The 21,817-nt window shown below is 36.3% G+C and overlaps 2 protein-coding genes across 5 annotated transcripts; one reads left to right on the forward strand and one right to left on the reverse strand.

The window, feature by feature from the left end:
- Nucleotides 1-5,685: 5,685 nt before the first annotated feature.
- On the forward strand, nt 5,686-9,646 carry LOC121989586 (calmodulin calcium-dependent NAD kinase-like). 2 transcript variants are annotated; one of them, XM_042543718.1, is made up of 8 exons: nt 5,686-5,983; nt 6,518-6,741; nt 6,831-6,895; nt 7,639-7,851; nt 8,077-8,206; nt 8,488-8,801; nt 8,903-9,044; nt 9,157-9,646. In XM_042543718.1, the coding sequence occupies exons 1-8, from the start codon at nt 5,770-5,772 to the stop codon at nt 9,394-9,396; spliced, it is 1,542 nt and encodes a 513-aa protein (XP_042399652.1). In that variant the 5' UTR covers nt 5,686-5,769; the 3' UTR covers nt 9,397-9,646. The 2 variants fall into 2 exon arrangements, with proteins under 2 accessions (XP_042399652.1, XP_042399653.1); XM_042543719.1 differs by having other exon boundaries at nt 5,865-5,983; nt 6,095-6,741.
- On the reverse strand, nt 8,673-21,725 carry LOC121989588 (magnesium transporter MRS2-I-like). Of its 3 annotated transcripts, XM_042543720.1 has the most exons (13): nt 21,277-21,725; nt 21,156-21,185; nt 20,662-20,794; nt 19,478-19,599; nt 16,196-16,270; nt 14,831-15,046; nt 14,679-14,723; nt 13,126-13,170; nt 13,001-13,030; nt 12,731-12,850; nt 12,552-12,646; nt 10,188-10,223; nt 8,673-9,429 (listed from the first exon to the last, which is right to left on the reverse strand). In XM_042543720.1, the coding sequence occupies exons 1-11, from the start codon at nt 21,514-21,516 to the stop codon at nt 12,560-12,562; spliced, it is 1,143 nt and encodes a 380-aa protein (XP_042399654.1). In that variant the 5' UTR covers nt 21,517-21,725; the 3' UTR covers nt 8,673-9,429; nt 10,188-10,223; nt 12,552-12,559. The 3 variants fall into 3 exon arrangements, 2 of the variants coding, with proteins under 2 accessions (XP_042399654.1, XP_042399655.1); XM_042543721.1 differs by lacking the exon at nt 14,679-14,723; XR_006114286.1 differs by lacking the exons at nt 8,673-9,429; nt 10,188-10,223; nt 12,552-12,646 and having other exon boundaries at nt 12,787-12,850; nt 14,818-15,046.
- Nucleotides 21,726-21,817: the final 92 nt, after the last annotated feature.

A 21,817-nucleotide genomic window follows, 5' to 3' on the forward strand; every position in this document is an offset into this window, starting at 1 on the left:
AGCCGAATCTCCTTTTTTTGTGTGGCTAGTATCATGAAGATAGTTCTTCTATAAATGATTAATTTGTGTAACGAACGAATAATATATTCATGTGGATATCATAAAGATATAAACACTTGATCGCATTGAAATTTATATTAAAAAAAATTTACTGTCAGAATTATAAAAATTATATAATAAAGATATAAATTTCATCAAATATGTGTGTATTTTTTTTTCCGTTGGTATGAATTTTCTCGAGAGTATCTACTAATTTTTTAGTGTTTTTTTATTTAGCGTGCTAAATTCTGACAGCACTATTTTCGAAAAAGATTGCATAATCTTAAAGTTGACTTCTTCCAACTTTGAGCAATATAAAAAAGGGCATCATATGGCTTAAAGCATAATAGGTTATGGAGATGATTATTTTCTATGAATGATAGTGGAGTTTTGTTACTTTATCGGTGTGATGACGTGGATTCTCAAACGAATAATAATAAAAAAAAATTAAGATTTGAATTTTAAATGGAATGAATATTTTAAAGATCAATTTCTAAACTTTTAAAAGATGTACTTTATCATTCTTCATTCTTGTTTTGTTAAGACTTAGGACGTGTTTAATTCAGGATTATCGTTGATAATCTTAATTGGTTATCAACGATAATCTTGTTTAGTTTAAGTAATTGGTGATTCCTAGTAATGTAATATTCCCGCCACGTTAGCAATTAGAGAATAGATCCAGGAATCAGAAAACTCTAGAAATCTTAGGTTTTCTACGATTCCAGGGTTATCAATATATATTTCCAAAATTACCCTTCAAAGAGCAGGAGATGAGCAGGGATGTCCATGAGATCTTCCGCCTCACCCTCCCGGAGTTTCTCGTGTGCGCTGAAGCTCCGATCGCAAGTTCCGATCACGGCAGCGGATGGCTCCTCACCTACAAGAAGAGGTTCCCTAGGGATTTCGTCGAATGAATGTGGGAGATGGCTCCTCATAGCAGTGATCATCTACAAGAAGAGGCTCTGTACCTGTTCGTTCTTTGTGGAGATGGTGCACCGGCGGCTTGCGGAGGAGGCAGCTCCGGTTGCTTGCGGAGGAGGCGGCGCCGGCGGCTTGCAGAGGAGGAGGCGCGCGGTGCTGGTTGCTTGTGAAGGAGGCGGCGTCGGCGGCTTGCGGAGGAGGCGGCGCGGTTGCTTGCGGAGGAGGCGGCATCGTTGCTTGCGGAGGAGGCGGCGCCGGCTGCTTGCGGAGGAGGCGGTGCCGACGGCTTGCGGAGGAGGCAGCGTTGCTGCGGAGAGAAGCGGAGAGAAGATGCGTAAAAAAATTGAGGAGGATTAAAAGGAAAATAAAATATATTAAAATAATTAAAATTTTTAATTATCCAAATGTATATAGATTTAAAATATATATAATAAGTTAATTACATATCTAATTATATTTTACAAATATATAAATTTACTTTAAAATTTATAAATCAATTTTATTTATTTATTATATATATTATCAACTTATTCATTAATATTATAATAATAATAATTATTATTATTAATTTTATATAATTTATTTTACAAAATTAATCATATAATTAAACAAGGGGTAATATAGGAAATATCAAGTTAGATTATACCATTACCTAGTTGAACCAAACAAGATTAAGATTATATTGTATTCTCTCGTAACTTTAATTATATGATTACTTGATAATCACATAATTAAGATTATATGATAACTCGAATCAAACATGTTTTTTAGGATGAACCTATGCAATAAAGGAAATTGATTTAGCAGAAAATTGGTGTTGAGTAATTTTATGATACAACGTTTTTCATCTTAAGCAAAAGATGAATACCAAAGTATGATGGTTGCAGTCCTGTTGTAGGGCACTTTCAAATGTAGAGTGACCTACTACTTCATTCATTTATTTTCAGGCCAATCACAAACTTCCCCACCCTCCATTTCTTCGATTTGTTTATTGTCCTTCCCAGCTCAGCACGATCAACATCAAGTCTATTTTATTGCCCATGAGACTCCCATTTATAATTATTTAAATGTTATCCGTAAATAATCCATCAGATATTATGAGATTGATTTGGTCAACATTAAAATAAGTTTAAACGTGGAATATTTTGTTGGCCCGGATAGCGAAAGCCACTTTCTCAAGTTTTCATGTATTATCTAGATTTTTTATAAATTAACTAATAATTTAATAGATGATGGACTTAAAAATATTGAATTGATGGATATTTTTAAATTTATTCTGATAGTCGATGAATAATTTTTATAGATTAATTTGATTTTTTTAAAATTAATCCGTATAAATTAGATATCTAATACTAATTAAGAAAAATAATCATATTTTGCTAATTTGAAGATTATAAAATTCCGATTAAAGGCTATGTTCTCACCACTCACTAAATGCTTTTTTTACTTTGAAAAATCAATTGTCCAAAGGCTTTGTCATTACTTAATTAGGAGTCCATTGATTTAGGCTTTTAATTAATAACCACATGGATGACTGTGTGCTATTGTCATCCAATAAAACGACCTTTTAACTTATTGATAATCAAGAGTATTAAAAAATATCGAAGATAAATTTGGGCTAAACAAGAATCATAAGCATTTTGTTGGAGTCTATTATTTTAATCAATTTGTCTCGACTTCTCGATAAATAAAATAAATTTTTTTTTTAGAAAATAAAAATTAGTAGAGCCATAAAAGAAACCTCGAAAATTATTTTTTAAAACATTTGTTGATAAATTCCGCTGGCTTCAGATAAATATTTCAAATGGGTGACGTGCTAACCGATCTATATATCTGGAATTATTTGGTTTCTAATCGATTTTAGAACTAAGAGTCCAGTCCGTGATCTCTTGTCTTTTTATGGTCCTTTCTGTAATTTACAAATTAGATCGTGATCAAAATTTTAAAAAAATTAGTTACGATCTCCCGATTTACCTTACCATCTGGATTATAGTTTGGAGTCGAGCTAAGTAGTCAGAGGCCACCAGCAATACATGGACTGTATGGTGTCAAGTAAGAGGTGGCATGTAGGATTGATGACATGCTAGAGAGATGGTGAATGGTACTCATGACTTTTTCACTCGTTTCGGAAAATACAGAATAACACAGCGGAATAAAGAACAAGTAAAACAAAGCTAACACCTTTAGTATTACTTGATTCGAAGCTTATGATGACTCATACTCCAAGGTCCACGATCGTTGATCGCTTTCGTCGGGCAATCACTATAGATTCAGAAATAAGTACAAATATTAAGTAAAATTGTAATATAATAAAGTTACCGACAACAATAGAAATAAAAGTCGTTCGTTGATTATCGGAGTAGCGTAGGAGAGAGCAACCGTTATTCGTTCTTGATCATAGAATTGTTGTTTCGAAGTTGCTGGTCGACTCTCCTTTTATAACCGAGCCAAACCTGATCCAGATCCACTGATCTCATGATCAGTTTTTGACTTGACGTTGATCGGTCAACCGAACCAGGTGTTCGATCGACTAAACCCTCTAAACCTGGCCAGCTTCTCATCCACATGTTTCTACTCGGATAAGAGTCTTCGTTCAGTTGACCGATCTCGCTGTTCAGTTGACCGATCTCGTTGATGGCTTATCTGACCCGATCAACTCGGTCCGAAGTTAATCCACCATTCGATCGACTGAACCTCCCTGTTCGGTAGACCGATTCCTTGGTCAACACTTCACCGCAAGCTGGAATATGATCTGTTCACTTAGTGGTTCAGTTGATCGATCCAAAGGTTCGGTCGACCCGATCAAAGCCAACTCTTCAACCTGCAACATGCTAGTTTCCTGCAAAACAGACATTAGAAAATTAGCAGATAACATGTGAAGTAAAATCCGTTTTGACATTACTGTCCAATTTTAACTTTCGGATTTTTTCTGAAAACCCTAGATCGATCCGACGCCTACTGTTCTCTTTTCAGGGAGTGTGTCCTCACCTACCTCCTTTCAGGAGAGTTACCTTTTGTCATACCAGTACTCTAGACCGACTGGACTTTTGCTCAGCGCCTGAGATTTCATGTCTTCATATTGGGCGTCCGTTTCACGACTCATCCAAACTTTCACCTAGTCAGCCACCACCAAGATTTTCACTTAGAGTTCCCGACTAGGATTTCACCCAAAGTGTTCAACCGCCAAGATTTTCCACCTAGGATTACCATCCCCTAGGACCTAGGGTAACCTCTCCTAGTGTTCTCCATAACCTAGGGTTACCACCCCCTAGGACGTAGGGTTATCTCCCCTTAGGGTTTCCCATAACCTAGGGTTATCAACCCCGGGACCTAGGGTTACCTTCTCCCAGGATTGTCCACCTGCCTAGAATCCACTAGGACTTTTACCTAAGTATACTTAGGATACCTGCAAACTCATTCACACTTATTAGACAACAAGACATCTTAACTTTGGACCTTTTATCATAATCAAAATTTAGGTTCGATCATCTGGTGTTTCCTATACTAACATGGCACGCCCACTATCAGTAGCCTCCGACCGTCTGGCTCGATTCAAAACTATAATATAAGTAGGAAGGTGAACCCAGAGAAAATTATAGTCAATTTTAACCAAATTTTGATCATGATCTAACGTACAAATTATAAAAAAGATAAGAAATTACGAATCAAAGGATTTAGACTCTAGAACTGATCAACATGACAGATATATTCCTAAACCATGTTAAGATGTCTTGTAAAAATTAGAGCAACCATGTGCTTCTTAAATTTACTTAATCATCAAAATATGAGTTCGAACCGTATCCTAGATTTAAACGGGTTATAAAATTTACATATATGATTAAGAAAATTTCTACATACATGATTAAAAAAAACATGACCAAAATTCAAAAGCTACTTCAAATTATAATTTCCATCAAAAGAATATCTTTTACTTAAAAAAAAAATCAAAATAACACTAATAATTTTTTTTTTTTACCAAAAACACTCTTATTTCAAAATTACTCAACAACTGTAATTGCTAAACTGATTTAATTTGATTAAAAATATTATGTATAAAATAGTTTTATATTAAAAAATGAAATAGTATTAATTTAAATCATAACGAAGTAATTTTGATAAGTTGATAAAAAAATTAATATAAAATTACTTTATAAATACTTTTAATAAACCAAACTAAAAATAATATATTACCATACTATCTACTATAACATTGAAATAAAAATACTTTTGAAATAAGAAATATGATGGTTATTATTTTGATTTTTTTTAAAAAAAAATTTTGATAAAAAAATAATAAATACGGCTCTTTATTTTTTTTTTATTTTTTTTTTTTTTTGCCTAATAAACATTTATATTCTAAATAATATCTACACAAATTATTCACCAAGTCAATCACCACTTCATAGAGTAAAGACAAGGAATTTGATATTATTATTTGTCACTTGTAAATATTAAAATAATAATTTTATAGAAACAAAGTTGACCTTACATATTTACTTTTATTATTATTATTTTTTAAATTGTATAATAATTGAGTCACAATTAAAATTCCATCCTTAAATAATATAGTTATTCTATCTTTGCCACGGATTTAAATTCTGGATATGGCAAGTGATATAAAACGTGTATGGCCACATATTAAGTATATAATTTATATTTTTTTTTAAAAAAAAAAAAGATTCAAGAATATTTTAAAATTTTCAAACCTTTCCCATCATCATCTGTCTCTTCATTTCATTTTGAAAATCATCTGTTGGTTCCTCTCAGGATTCCCACAGCGCACTCCAATAGCCTTCTCCGCCCCCTTTTATGGCTCCGCTCGCTGATGGGAAGCCCAAGCTGCTCCTCCTCCACGCCCTCGCCGTCTCCACCGCCTGCGCCGTCACCGCTGCTGCCGTGCGCTACCACCGCCGGAGGATGCAGCCGCAGCTGGCGCCGGTGAGGGATCTGATGCTGGCGCCGACGCTCGAGCTCACCGACTCTGGGCGCGTCGCGGATCTCGAACGCTTCTCCCACTATGTCGGTATGCGTTCGCTTACCTCTCCCTCTTCCTTCTTTACTCGGACTCTCGCCTATGAACAACTTAGCGATTTATGCTGAGATCCGATCTCTCTTCATCGTCTCTTTGTCGTAGAGAAAAAGTAGGTCAATGATATCAGATGATGCAAAGTAAGATCGATCGGACTCTCAGAGTTCGATCCGTGAATGAGGATTTCAATTTTGCGTGTTTAGCTCTGTGTCATACATCGAGCTATCCGTTTCTGCGTTTGAACAAACCTGATTAGGAGGAGATCAGGGGAAACAGATCTGCGATTGACTCGAAGTGATACTGGCAGTTCATAATTGTTGTTGTCTGTAGAGGTGTCGGATGCATCCAAGCATGATGCGGGTCACGTGCCTGGCACGATGGTGGGGGAGTTTTCCAGACCCTACTCGAACTGTGTCATCAGTGGCCAGTGCTATGAAGCCATTGTCGTTCTATTGATGGTTCTGCGTCGGTGTTGCTTAATTTATACCCTTTTTTTTTTGTTTTCTTTTTCTTGATGGTGCTCTGTAGCAAGGCAGATGGGGTTTGAGGACATAAATGAGTGTCCTCAGCTGTGCAAGTTGGCCTACGACTACTTGAAGAGGACCAAAGGGAGTGAAGACGACATATATTCCTTCTTTGCCAATGAGCGAGACCCAGACTCCTTGTATGTGAAGCTTGTGGAGGAACTGGAAACGTGCATACTTAGTTACTTTGCCTTTCACTGGAATCATGCCACTCTTCTTGTTACTCAGGTAAACCAATCAATCTTCATTAATTAATAAATAATGACGCCTTTTTTGGTGGTCCTTTGACATTCTTCTTGTGTGCATGTGTTACACAGATATTAAGTGCTTATAATGGTGAACCAAAGAAGAAGCTTAAGAATTTTGTAATGGAGGCGACAAGGTAGGCGTTACTTGGTAATTCTAAATTTTAGTTACTCTAAATTACACAAAGTTAATTATGTTTAAGTTAAAGCATAAAACTCTCATTTTCCTTAATGGAATGGTGATTTCAAATACTATAAGTGTCTATAATATGTTCCTCACCGCTTTTCTGTCTCCATACAAATAGTATTTGTGACAAATGTGATGTTTGTCAATTTTAAGCATGATTGCTAGTTTGAGAGTTCAATCCTTGTATGTTAGTGACAGAATGGGCAGAGCTGATATGGTAAGCATAATGAGGAAAATTTGATGTTCAAATTTGTACGTGTTCAAGTTATGAATTGATGTAGTATTGTTTGTTCTTGAATCAAAACTGAATCATCATGACTCTTTTAAAAAATTGATTCATATGGATTGATGTAGTATTGTTTGTTCTTGAATCAAAACTGAATCATCATGATTCTTTTAAAAATTTGATTCATATGGAAGGACCGTATCAACTACATGTGAATCATAATGTTACAATCATGAATCTTATGATTCTAATAACTATGGCCTACAGTTTTCATTGCAACACAATTTAAAAACTGTGTCCATTTTCATTTTGCTTTTGTTGGACCTTATTGCTATTATGATGACTATCTTCCATTGTTGTCAATTGATGGATGCATAAAGATTCATATTCTGATTTCAATTCACTATTACAAATTAAAGATGCGTGTATAAATCTCCATCATTGATTGTGTTTGTTGCTGAACACAGGAAACTACGGTTTGAGAGGGTGTCCAAGAGCCTGAAGGTGACGAGAGTTTTTTCCACATTGGTGGAAGAGATGAAGGCGATTGGCTACGATGATGACTGCTGCAATGACACCATGGTTCCAGCTGCACTCTCTGATCGAAGCCCAGTTCTTCTGCTGATGGGTGGTGGTATGGGAGCTGGCAAGAGCACTGTGCTCAAGGATATACAAAAGGAGTAAGTCTTTGGCCTACATATATGAATTCCCAATTTATAGTAATCCTAAAATAAGAAAATAACTAAAAGGAAATGTAGTTTGCACCCTGGATTCTCAGATTTTTTCAGTTTAGCGTTTCCATTCAAGTATACATTCTAATCTACCACTTTCGTCTCAAAAAATATCACAACCGGTTAAGTTTTGGATCAAATTGTTCATATAGAAAATTTTGGATCCAACTGCAGGGCCTTCTGGTTGGCGGCCAAGGCGAATGCCGTGGTGGTGGAAGCTGATGCATTTAAGGAGACGGACGTTATTTACCGAGCACTCAGTTCCAGAGGTCATCACAATGACATGCTCCAGACTGCTGAACTGGTATCTCTTTATCTATTCTCCTTGTTTTTTTTTTTAAAAAAAAATCTTCGTTTAAAGTGCTAAAGGATCAAAAAACAAGTCATCTTAGTAAAGCAATTGAAAAGAATGAGCTTTACATTTTAGATTGCTCAAATGTCCACAATCCTAGAGATGCTCTCTATATATGTTCTAAATTATTTAGAAATGATCAATTAGTAAATACTTTGTGATCTAAAACAAGTTTACCTCATACTCTGTGAAAACCTGTCAAACTAATTAACCTAATATTTTTTGATTAACAGGTCCACCAGTCATCCACTGATGCGGCTTCATCCCTCCTCGTTACAGCACTAAATGAAGGCCGAGATGTGATCATGGACGGCACTCTCTCATGGGAGCCATTTGTTGAACAAACAATTGCCATGGCCCGGAATGTCCACCTTCAACGCTACCGTATGGGGGTTGGATACAAGGTTGCTGAGGACGGGACCATCACAGAGAACTACTGGGAGCCAGTGGAGGACGACGAAGAAAACTGTACTGCAAGAAAGCCTTATAGGATTGAGTTGGTTGGAGTTGTGTGCGATGCTTATCTAGCTGTAGTTAGAGGAATCAGGTATGCTCAACTGAAGAAAATCTACACAAGATTCAAAAATGTTATCATATACCGGAACTTACATGAGTTAAAAAGGTAAAAACGTGACATTTGAATGGCAGGAGAGCTATAATCATGGGGAGAGCAGTGAGGGTGCAGTCCCAATTGAAGTCCCACCAGAGATTTGCCAACGCCTTCCCAAAATATTGCCAACTTGTCGACAATGCCAGGCTCTACTCCACGAACGCGATAGGCTCTCCGAAGGTCACTTTATCACCTTCTTTCACCAATGTTTTTAAAGACTGATTTAACTTTTTGTTTTCGAGTGAAAAATATTGAATGAGTCACATATTTATACGACTGCTGAACAATGCAGTTGATAGGGTGGAAAGATGGGAGCAGCAATTTACTAGTAGATCGTCACCATATCAGTTGTCTAGAAGATGTAAGCAACCTGAACGACAACGCTGATTCGATCTATGAACTCTACCCCAAGAAGGATGCTTGTTGCGGAGCAGGTTTAGTGTGGGGTGACATGGTCTTGTCACCAACAAGAGCATCAATCCAGGAAGAACTCAAAGCAACCATTAAAGCAATCGAGAGTCGTGCTTTGTGACCTCAATTCCAAACCAAGAACGGCATCCTAAGTCTGGGAAATTGAGTGCATTTTGTATCGAATAATTACTCAGAAGTGAAATGGAAATACAATTTGCTTGAACTGTAATAAACTTTATTGGCTTCAATTGTTTTGATAACTTTTGTTTGTTCAATTGAACAACCAAATAGAAAGAAAGTGCGATCAATATGAGGAGGTTATTTTCCTCTTCCATAACTTCTGTGCTTTAGAAGACTTAATATTCATATTATGAGTTTCTGCATGCAGTATTAATTTCTAATATTAAATATCATTGTTCAGCATTGCAAATATTATTTATGACCTTTATTTATTGTAATAGTAGAAAATGATGATACAATTTTTTAGTCAAAAGTTCATATTAAATATATGAATTAGACAGGCCAATATAACGCCTAATTAAATTGATGCTCTGTTCCTCATTAGAGAATAAATATAATGCATTTACAAATAAGAGTTTTTGCTATGAGGAATCTTTATATCACATTGAATATGGAATTATTTTTCTATCATAATAAAAATAAGATGATTAAACTCCTTTTAATGATATGAACTTATCTACTGGACAAAGTATTTATTATTGCACAAGAAAGCACTTGATGTTCATTAATAATATTTTTATTCCAAGGTTATTGAGGGCACTGGCAATTTTATAAAAATGGCAATGGAAATGGAAAAAAAAAAAATACCTATCCAACTTTTTATAATTGATTCTAATGAAAAAAATAACATTTATTATAAAAATCAGGAAATGGAAACAAGGAACCACGTACTGTTTCCTTAACCAAACAGGAGACTGCTTCCAGAACCTGGAGCCAAAAAGGGGATTTAGTGAATGAAATTCATGAAGCAGCATAATATTGAAGACAAAAAACTTGGCCCAATGTTCAATAAGTATGATATTCTGGGAGAAAATAAGTAAATTTATGACTAAGAACTTATCTCAGTTTCGACCCGTGTTGTAATGGCGGTAGGTGATGATGGGGCGGTCTATGACCGCTTACCGTCTTGACCGCTTAGATAGTTAAATTTTTTTTTACTATTTTTCATTCATAATATTATAAATAATCATTATTTTTTTTTATAATATTTACTTTTAATAAAATATATTAATTAAAAATTTAATCTAAATATTTAAAATAAAAAGTAAAAAAATATTTTATATATATATAGATTAATTTTATTAGACTTTAATTAAGTTGATTAAAATTATTAACCTAAAGTCATTTAATTAGACCCTAACTTACAACTTAGCCGCGTACCCTATTTCGGCAAGGTGACGAGTCTGGCGTGTCCCGCTCACGCATCCACGGGACCGCACGATGGTCCCCGGTGTTAGTACCCTAAGATAGTTTTGATTGATCAACCAAGTCAGGTTATGTCCTGTTAGTATTTAACCCCTGTGTCTAAGTGTGCAGGAACATAGGAGCACAGGAAGTCAAGCCAAAGACACAGCTAGCGAAAAGGACGGCACAAAGGAGAGTCGACGGGCTCGGTGCGTCTGAGGGGCGAGGTGCTACGGAAGAGTACACGGATGGACAAGAAGGAGGCGCGTGGCATTTCCAAGGGGCGAGAAGTTTGAGCGGAAGATTGCTCGAAGGCCAGAAGATGGGTTCGGGTGAATCCTATTTCAGATAGCCGAAATCACCTAAGCGAGCGGAGCCGGAGCGAAAGATCCGGACCAATGCGAGCGGGATCGGAGCGGAAGACCCGAACCAAAAAGTCAACTAGAAGTTGACTTTATGGTCCAAGCACCCGGAACCCTCCCGAGCGCCCGGAACCAAAAGTTAGCCGGAACGCAACGTGGCATGTCACGTTGCAACGGGGATGAAAGTTTATCCCCTTCCAGACGCCCCGTCCAGAGCTATAAATACAACCCTGGTCCCAAAAGCTTAAACAAAACACTTGTAAACGATTTCTTTTGTTTAACTTTCTAGTTGTGAGATCTAACTGTTGTAAGAGGCTTCTCCGTCCAGAGGAGAATTTTAGTGAGCTTTACATCTTCCTTGTATCTTGTTTTTTTTAATCTTTTAATTATTTTATGCAAGTGTTGATATTTATTAAGCTATAAAGTTCAAGGAAGGTTGTTTTTCCTTGTAGGGCTATTCACCCCCTCTAGTCGAGCGCTAAGGGGCCTACACTCGAGACCACACGATGCGGCCTTAGGACCGCACGACACGTCCCCGCCACCGCGCGACACGTCACCAGGACCGCGCGACGCGTCCGAAGGCGTAATCGAGCCTGGATGATGTGTCCAAGTCCATTGCCGGACTCAGGCGACACTTCTGAGCCTATCGCTAGGCTTGGATGATGCATTTGGGGTTGTGCGTGGGCGGTAGGCATGGTCGACCCTCACAAGTAGCGAAACGGTGATTTTTTTTCCCTTTTTTGTTTATTTTTTTAAACCCCTGATTATGCCAATAATATTTTGTCTTTAAAGTTTAGGGGTTAGGTTATAGCATTAAGCACAAAAAAAAAAATCAATTTTTTTTAATTGTGTATGAGATGTGCAAGTAAGGTGTGCAGGATAATATTTCTCGAGTCACAGTTGCGAAACAACGAACGTGGTTGTGGCAATGCGATTGATGCCCGCCTCCTACCTAGGCGGCTGCCTCGACCACCATTTAGAACACTGGTTTTGACATTGGATAAAGATTTCTTCGGGTTCATAGAAATATATAGATGGTCTCCGATTTCATATCATTTTTTTGGATGAGTTGGAGAAAAGCATCTGCGACAAGGAGTATCCTATATATCACTAGAAAATCATGTTTAGCCATACGCATTGCAATTCTTAGTTTCTACTGAAAAAATTTGTCTGAGAAGTTGCAAGTAAGAATTCCAACCTATATCAATGGCGACCAATATAAGTTGGCAATTGCTTTCTTTATGAATACATTGAGTTTTCAGGCATATCGACATAAATTACTGAAAACTATGACACATAAAGCCTACTTACACAAGGTATATGAGGAGTCTAGATCACTTATGTAGATAACTTTGCGAGTTGTGTAAAATATACCATGGTGAATTGAATGCAAATAATTTGGTACTGGATATGGAAAATGTACTTCTAATATTTCTGGGAAGAAATAGTAATCAAAATTCTCAACCATGGATATATCGACTGTTCGTACCTGTACAATCAAGACCCAATAAGGCCCTTGAAACGAGCAAAAGCTAAAACAGTTACGAGTATCAGTGCAGATATCAATCCTCCGATAGTAACCACCTATTCAGTAACACAAGAAAGATGTTCATAGAGATAGTCCATAGATCAAATGCTAAGATCTATATGCAAGTTAAAGGTGTTTACCCAATTGAAGATGTATTCATGGTTGTCATTCCACGAGAATGGAATGTTCATGCCAAAAATCCCACCCACTAATGAATAGAAAGTCAAACTCACAGTGCAAGCACTTAAAAAAAGTTCTAACTGCAGCAGAAAACAAATTAAAATTTAAAGCAGACAAGGCATGATTATGAAAGAAAATAGAAAGAACAAACAGCACCAACTGCCAAAGAAAATTGTGTTTAATGACGCCATAAATGAAAGACCAACCATAAGATATAGAAAAATTACAACCTGGATCAGCTGATTCCGATGGTTGTCATGCTGCAAAGTTTAACGTTTAGAAAAAATACCACATAAGGTTTTTTCTTGGCAAATTAACTAATACTAGTTTGATAATACAATAGCTAAAAGGCTACCTGTAAATTGATATAGTCCTCAGTATCATCAACGTATTCACGAAGCTGCAAATAGAGCAAATGGAATCACTCAGGAGTAGGCAATTCATTAAAAAAAATAATCTAGCAATTTTTATGTAGACAAATCCTCATTAGGTTTGGATACACCAAATTATAGCAAGAAAATAACAAAACTTAAAAGAAACTTGATTGTTTATCCTGGTAGAGTTGAAAATGCCATTATTATTCTATAGCGCACATACTTTCAAGGGTATTCCTTCAAAATGTTCCCACCAATGAAAGAGGCTCACTATTATAAAGTGCACCTTTGAGGAAATTACATAATGGGACCATATTCCTACCTTTTATTAGAAATACTTTCACAGAATATAACCAATTGCAACTTAATGAAACTGAAAGTTTTCTCTTTACAAGCTCTAACTAGTCTAAACATGTAATATTTACTCTCAAAAGCTTCTGAGATCAAGTTAGTCTGATTAAGTTAGACTTTTGCAGACTAATCATGCATGTAAGTCACATACATTGAATCAATTGAGAAATAGAAACTAGCATTGTAAATGGAAATATCGTAGTTTTTACAAAAATAAAATTCCTAATATTCCATTGGTTGATTTAGAAACATTATATGGAAAGGATAAGAAACTGATATTTGGAAGCAATTAGGTGTGCCTCAATATATAAGAAAATGAAAAGGGAAAAAAAAGAAGGTAAGATGGGATTAAATACATTGAAGTAGGAGGTGTAATGGGTAACACAAGACCAAAGAAAGAATCTTTTATTGAAAAAAAGGAAGATTTCAGGGGAGCAACTTGCTCATGCTCTGTTATTAAGTTGATAACTTAACAGCCCTGACCAGGCGCTCAGGAAGGTCTGAAGCTCTTAACAGAAGAGTTCTTTCTCTAACAAGCAATTAGAGAGCCCCACTGTTGTGGAAATGTTTGAAGACAACATAATGTACTAGTGCAGATCAGGAAATACTGAAATAGATTTCAAAATCAGAATTGGAATTCAATTCTTCTTGAAGACGACACTCAATAACGCCAGAGCTGGAGAAGCTCTCACCAGGTCAGCAAAATACCTGATTGGCCTTGTACCTCCTCATGAAAGATGAACTGGCAGCGGATAAGCCAGACTGGTTAGAACCAGGACTGGGCAAGTGTGTTCAGTGTGCAACACCAGCAGGGTTGTAGCTCAACCATCAAATCCAACCATGCTAATACCAAGAGAACCTCCAGTCATGTAATAATTTAATTACCTTGATCTTATTAGTAATACTGTCTTACATAGTAAATAATAATGAAGTAATCAATCCTAAATAATCAGAAAAAATACAGCTTGGTGGTGGTTTGAAGATGAATTTGAATGAGATTTTCAAAGAGGAACAAACGAAAATCATAACATCAACAGAAGTTGACGTCAGTTAATACCAACATCCTATATGACTTATTTCTGCCTATGCAACTCAATTCATTTCGTAGAGTAAGATGAAAAAGTGCATATGAGAGAGAAAAGAGAGACGATATTCAGCATTTTTTTGTGAATTCTATACTTACTGTATTCAATTTGTTCAAAGTGCTGTCAATTTGTATGAAATATGCCTGCATCAGCAGGTTAAACTTAAACATTTAGTAATTGAGTCACTGATAGTTCCAATTTTGAAGGAATATAGAAGAATAAGAGTAGAAGGTGAACATTTCATGGTAACCTCAAGCAGCATCTCCAGCTCTTCCACATTATAATCACTTCCTTGATTTGTTGCTACACTCGCTTTGCTTATTTTGGGAGATTTTGAAATTAAAAAAGGTGAGTTCGTCGTTTGGGAGTCATCCAAACGTGGAGACTCTGTAGCCATCTTCCTTGAGAGATAAAGATTAGCCATGTCATTATCATCCTCTAGTAGTTGTTCAATTTCATCTCTTACCTGAAAACAAGGAATCGGTATCTTGTAATAAGAAATAATAAAATAAAAAATGAGGGAAATTTATGTTCTGTTTATTTTATGTAAATTAAAGGAAACAACTGGGAAGGAATTGATTTAGCTATTTGATATATTTAGGTGAAACGACTTACACCTGTGAGCTTCTCTAGCACGAACATACTCCTTTCCAGTGAGCACAAAAAGGATCTAGAACTATGAATTGATCCTGTCATCTTAAGTGTAATGTTTGTCCTAATTATTTGATCTAGTTGACTTAGAACAAAAAGGAACAAACATATAATAATTGTAACTTGATCAATGCGTAACATCCCTGTATACTAATTATGATTGGTAGAACAACTTCTAAATCGTTCAGGAAATCCTACAAAACGAGTAGACTCCTAAGAGGTCAAACTGCATAAGTAAAGACAGTGTAGATAACTTTATTGTGTAAGAAAGAACAGTGAGAGAAGGGAACCAAGAATATTTTATATATTTCTAAAAAGTAAAAGAAACAAGATCAAGCATTGATGTGTCTAGAAAATTACCAAGACACTCTTGTTTACCCGGGTAAAAGAAGAACCTGAAAGGGGAAGAGGAAGGGAACAATTTGAAATCTTTTATTCAATTTTAGATTTGTCTAAAGTGAATAAGAGAGAAGAGAAATTAGGAGATAATGATTAGAAAGACTGATACAACCCTGCATGTATTGAGACTCCGGAAGGGCAAATAAAGAGCTAGTTTTGTCATTTCACGCATTTTCCCTTCTTTTCTTTTTCGAGTAGAGTAACAAAACAAAATAAACTATTCTCTCCCTTCTCCTCCCTCATCAATCGAGCACGGATCCTCTGGTCTGCAAATTGCGGACCAGAGGATGGTCCACTTTTTTAGACCCTTGATTTGGATGGACCCCACCTATTTAAAGGTGGAGTCTATCCAAATCAAGGGTCCTCATGCAATGGACCAGAGGATCCCTACTGCTCATCAATCCCCTGTTTCTCACTCAAGTGGACGCCATAGAAGATCCAAAAAAATCTCTATACTATAAAAATTTGTGACGGAATGACAATTTTAATAGTAAATATATCATAACTCTGTACTTCTCTAATTCAAGGTTTGAAACCAAATGTCTGGGAAAAGTGAAAAACCCACTTTTTGAACACTAGCAGTCAGCCTTGTCGTAGTACTCTTAAGCCTCCGCACCTTGTCTAGGTTGACACTGCTGATCTACAAGTAGTCATAATGCAAGTTGGAAAGGGAAGAAATGAATAAAATTGAATACAAAAATAGTATTGCAATAAAAAAGGAAAATTTTCTGTCACATTTGTGAAGGATGTATCATGCATACGGTGGTTACAAAATAAGAAAATGAAACACATCATACTATCATAGTGAACTTCAAACATTAGATAAAAGATACAACAAATCTTTAAAAAACAATGTAGTTGGGATGATTACTATCAGCAAATCATATTGAGGAAATAAATGGCAAAAATGAAAAGGAAGGAATGAGAGCCAAGAAAAGAAAATCCAATTCTCATAGTATTTATTTTGTCGCCAAGTAGTTTGAACATAGGATCAGCACTTGCCCTGCTAAGTTTGTGTAAAAAAGTCACCTTAAATTTTCTTTCTTCAGGTTGCTATGTTAAACTACTTTCATCTCCTAGTTAATCATGGTGTTACTTATGTAATTAGTATGAGCCTCTTGTAAATTGAATGATTGTATTTTTATACAAATAGGAAAAGTTAGTTTACTTGAGCTTGATATTTATTTCAAAGGATAAAGTTAATCTAGGAATGAGTCACTTTCAATAGGTTTTATTTCATCTTATATGATCAATTGCTTATTTATCATGTCAAACTAGTTGGACTTAAATCTGACAGATGTGGTCAGAATTATTAGTTAATGATGTTTTTTATTACATTTTTTATAAATTATGTTAAGTATGAAAAAAAAAAAAAATGGCAACCACCATGCCACCCATGTGCACATCCCCATACCTCCTCCTTTTTCTCCCTCTTTTTTTCTCTTCCCCACCGAAGATTGCAACCCCTTCTCATCTTCTTCTTTTCCTTCTCTAGCGGCGACGAACGGCAGATTTCTCTCCCGTTCTTCTTCTCAAGCACAGCAGCCCCTTTTCTTTTGATTTCTCCTCCTGCAAGCAGCAACAGCTGCTGTTCACTCCCAACGACAAGGGTAGTATCCCTCCTCCCTGCTTCTTTTGCTGTTTTTCCAGCTCACCACAGCCACCGGAGCCTCTGTCGGAGTTCGTTGAGGCCACTGGAGAAAAGGAAAAGGTTCTCCTTCCTTGTTCTTTCAACATTTCAGCTATTGCACCCTTTGGTTTGTCCTGCTCTCTCTGCCAACAACAGTAAACCCTTGTTGCTTTCATTCTCTCTTAGGTTTTTAGCGGTGACTTCTTTTCTTGATTTCCAGCAACGAACAAGAGCGATCAGTTTTTCCTCAAGGAGAATCTGATATCATTTTGTTTTCTTTGTCTTGATAGCCTTTCCATAATGTTAAAAGGATGAAGATACCTAAACTGATTTTGGGGGAAAACATGCGAGATATATTTGATCCAAATTAGTTTAGGGATGGGGAAAATTACGAGAAAACACGATCAAAATGATCCTTCGACTTCGAGTTGTAGATAAAAAAATTTAGATGTTCATGTCATGGTTCTTATTAGATAGTATTTTGACTATTTGAGTTATGTTGTATTATATTTTGTAGATACAAGTTCGAGTGGAGCACGGTAACCTGCCGACACTCGAAGATTTTTGCTATACATAAGGTGGATACATTTACTCTTGTATATTTCCTTGTGCATGAATAAATATATAAATTAGATTATGTATATGTTGTATCATTGTTTTCAAAATGGGGATTAAACTGATATTATAAATAGCGAAATGGGTTAAAATATTAAAATCATTGGAAGGTAAATAATTGATATTATTTCTTGTTCACATGTGGGCTCATACTGGGATTTATATGGGAAGGATTGTTTTTTTTTAAATTAAAGAAATATTCTGAATTACTTGTCTGTTGATACCTTGTTTTTTTTGACTTGCTTGACCTTTCATATTCCATGCTTTTGATACTCTATCTATTGATACTTGTAGCTTTTTATCTCTGGACCCTATAATGATAAATTAACAGACTTGATACGGAAATATTACCTTGATTGACCATTCAATATGAAAAGAGAATAATCATGATAAATATAATCATAAAGGTTAAATAATAAAGATGGTAAATAAAGAATATTAAAAAGTGAAGGCGGTGAACCTAGCTTTGTATCAAAACTTTATAGTAGAGTACTGGACCACCCACATATTATTGTGGTAGCGCGGTGGCCCGTGGTCCAGAGTACCTGACCATACACTCGAGGCATAGTGGCGTGATGTAGCCCTCGGTCAGTGTTTATTATGTCTTCCACCGGTGAGGGCTGATAACCCGTACGTCAGATGACGTATGCAACAGTCTTATACTCTGAAGAGGCTTTTAGCCTATCCATGTGATATTACACTCTGATGATATTGGGTCAAGTGATTCACTTTTTAGTTGATTTATCATATTTAGACTATGGATATACATGTTGATATTACCATGATAACTTGTATACTGATTGATTAAATAATAAGATTGAAGAATTGATTTTAATTGATGATGACAAATGGTGATAAGGTGAAGATCCTAAACTCTAATATAAAAATTTTACCTGATTATAGATAATGAGAAGATGATTATACATATATATGTATAAATGTAGAACTTTAGGTTATCTTAAACCTAAAGTTGTAACAAAAGATTGTGAATTACTCTACTTCTTTGACTTCTTAAACAAGATTAAATTCATGCACATCTTGCTTGAGTATCCACTTAGCCATTTGGCTAACTTTCTACATTTCTTGGCCTCTAGTTTTGCAGGCACAGGATCCTTTTGATATTGTAGTTGATTTTGGACTTCCATAGGGTTGCTCAGAGATCTCGATGTACTGATTTTCTAGTTTGTTTTACTTTTGTTTCATTGTATTTACATTCTGCAATTTTATTCCAGATGTCGTTGATCTGTATAGTCTTGTAGTCTACGAAAAACTAAGACATATATATAAATTTGATACATTTCTTGGTTATTCTATTTTGATAATTCCTAGGGTTTCTTATATTATATTGTCACCGAGTGGGGTACCGGAAACTATACCCCCAGGGCATGACAAATTAAGTCCCATTTGAATATTCAGTAATAAGATGAATTAATTCATGCTTTTAGTGGGTTACGAGAATAGATCAATTAATTCTTTTTTTTTTTGAAATGCTTAGGATGAAAGATGATATAATTACATGCTGAATAATTTATACATATTTTATATGCTAATTCATCTGATTGTTACTTGTGATATTAACCAAATTACTAGAAAAAATAATACCTTGCATGTCAGTTCATCTAAGATTGGATAAGCGCTAGCTTCCAATTCTTTTGTACGTGCATCAAGCCAATGGCATATAGCTTCTAAAGCAACTTCCAAGGCCCGAAATTCAAACGGAGGAACTGTAGATTGAAAAAAAAAATCACTCAAGAGTAATTTCTAAGTGGATAAATTACATAAGCGGATGAACAGGAAAGTAAGAGCCTTGCACATTCATTGTTCGGCATCCTTTTCCTTGGACAGAGTCCATATAGATCCATATAATTTCAATCGTACTCCAAAGAAAAGGCAGAACATGTCAAAGGAAATATTAAGTTTCTGAATTTAACAACTCGAAACATTGTTGAAGCAGTTGCAGTACAAAACATTGGAGCAAAAGGTGATTATACTTACCCAGACACCCCTCGACCCCACAACATGTAGAAGGGAGGTAAATCATAGAGGGCCTTTTGGCCTAGTGGCCTCCTAGGTGAGGGGGGCGCCTGCAAGGGACGGCTCCACTGATATCGCCGTGATTCGGACCCTAGACCCATTGGAGCAACTCATCACCCGAGTACCAACTCGGCTACCCATGAGGGCAATTGCAGTACAAAACATGAACTAACATGAGATTGCACCATATGACCAAAAAAAACAAAACATGGTATGCAATATATCCTTCAGGAATAATTTTCATGAACCATTAAATCTAGGAAACGATTGAAGTTAAGTTGCATGCTCTTGCTTTACGTCAAAGGTAACTTTTGTTTCTCTTACATGGAAAGCAGATTGGCATATCCTAACACCTAAGTCTGCTTGCAAATTCTTAGAGCAGTTTCGTATGCATATTCATCCATATCTGTTCTTTTATGTTTTGGGACAATCTTTGAAGCAACACAAGTTCCGAACTTAACAAGCTTCACGCTGAGATGTGACCCAATTTCTGCTTATGTTTTTCCAGGTCAATATAAAACGCACAATATCAGAGTGTTATAGATAAGATAGATGATAGTACTTTCTGTAAATAAAACCAAGAACTAGATTGTAATCTTCTACTTTTGAAAAAATAATAAATTGTCAGATACCTAAAACCCAGATGCAACAATGATCTTGCCTAGATCAATTATTTGAACTTTATAGCATATTAAATTGTATACAATCAAGGGAGGAAAAGTTATAAGGAAGCAAAGGATATCCTTGGTCACCATTTACTTCGGTGACTCCGTAATGGCCTATTGCTTCCCCCTCTGCATGATGAGCAAAATTAGCTGGCAAACGATGATGAAGCTCCTGCAAAACTGGGATAACATTCTCTTCAGAGGGGTCTCTTAGCAACACCTACACAGTTAACAAGTATAAATTTGTAAACTTTTTGCTACTTCATAGTTGGACCGAAATAGAGAAAAAAACAAAGACGATATTTTAATAAAAACATTAATGTTAAAACCTGTCCTATCTCAGAACAGAGCAATGTAGGATGACGAAAGAAACATGTGTCAATGTCATGGCCACTTCAAGGGGATTAAGCTTTTACATGAAATTTAAATATAGTCCTTCAGCATGGAGATAAATAGAATAGAATCAACTAAATCAACATAATTTGATTCAAAGTTAAATCAAAATCCCAATCAAACTACAGTAACAAGAAAAGGTTAGAAATGGTATCGAACAAGAAAAGGATCATCGATATTAATCGCACCTCTTCTGCAGTGATGATCGCTTTGATATGCTGATCCCCCACAAACAAAATAAAGCATCAGCACAACGCGCCGTCCCAAATACACAGAAAGGAAATAACCACATACGGGAACAGAATACACCTCGAGATTGAGAACGATGGCCCTCTCCCTGCCTAGAATGGCGGAAGGGTAGGAAAGCAAGGGATCGATGATCCTGAGGTCCCGGGCGTGGATCTGCGCCCTGCGCATAATAACGTGCTTGTCCACGTCCAAGACAGTGCTCCTCCCCGTGCAATCAAGCGAGACCCAGTTCCTCACCGTCAGCATGTTCTTCGCCACACCGTTCGAATCCGCCGCCGCCGATCGCCCTCCACGGTTCATCGCATCAAGGAGGTATTCGGGCCGGAAGACACAATGAGGGAAGCACGAGCACCGGGTTTTCGATCTTAGCCGTTACTGGATCATATAGAAGAAGAGACGACGAGAAGAGGGGAGGATATTGAGGAAAAAGATCACTTTTGCTACGGCGGGAGCAACCTAATTCGGCTTCTTTAATAAACCTCTCGAACCCCAACTGAGGATACCCACTTTTTATGCTTGAATTAAACACTCATAGATACCAAACTGCCATAGGGACTAATCCAGGGTCCCACATAGTTGAACCAATCACCTCACCCAGTGG

The sequence above is a fragment of the Zingiber officinale genome, chromosome 6B, assembly GCF_018446385.1.
Source record: "Zingiber officinale cultivar Zhangliang chromosome 6B, Zo_v1.1, whole genome shotgun sequence".
Taxonomy (NCBI): Eukaryota; Viridiplantae; Streptophyta; class Magnoliopsida; order Zingiberales; family Zingiberaceae; genus Zingiber; species Zingiber officinale.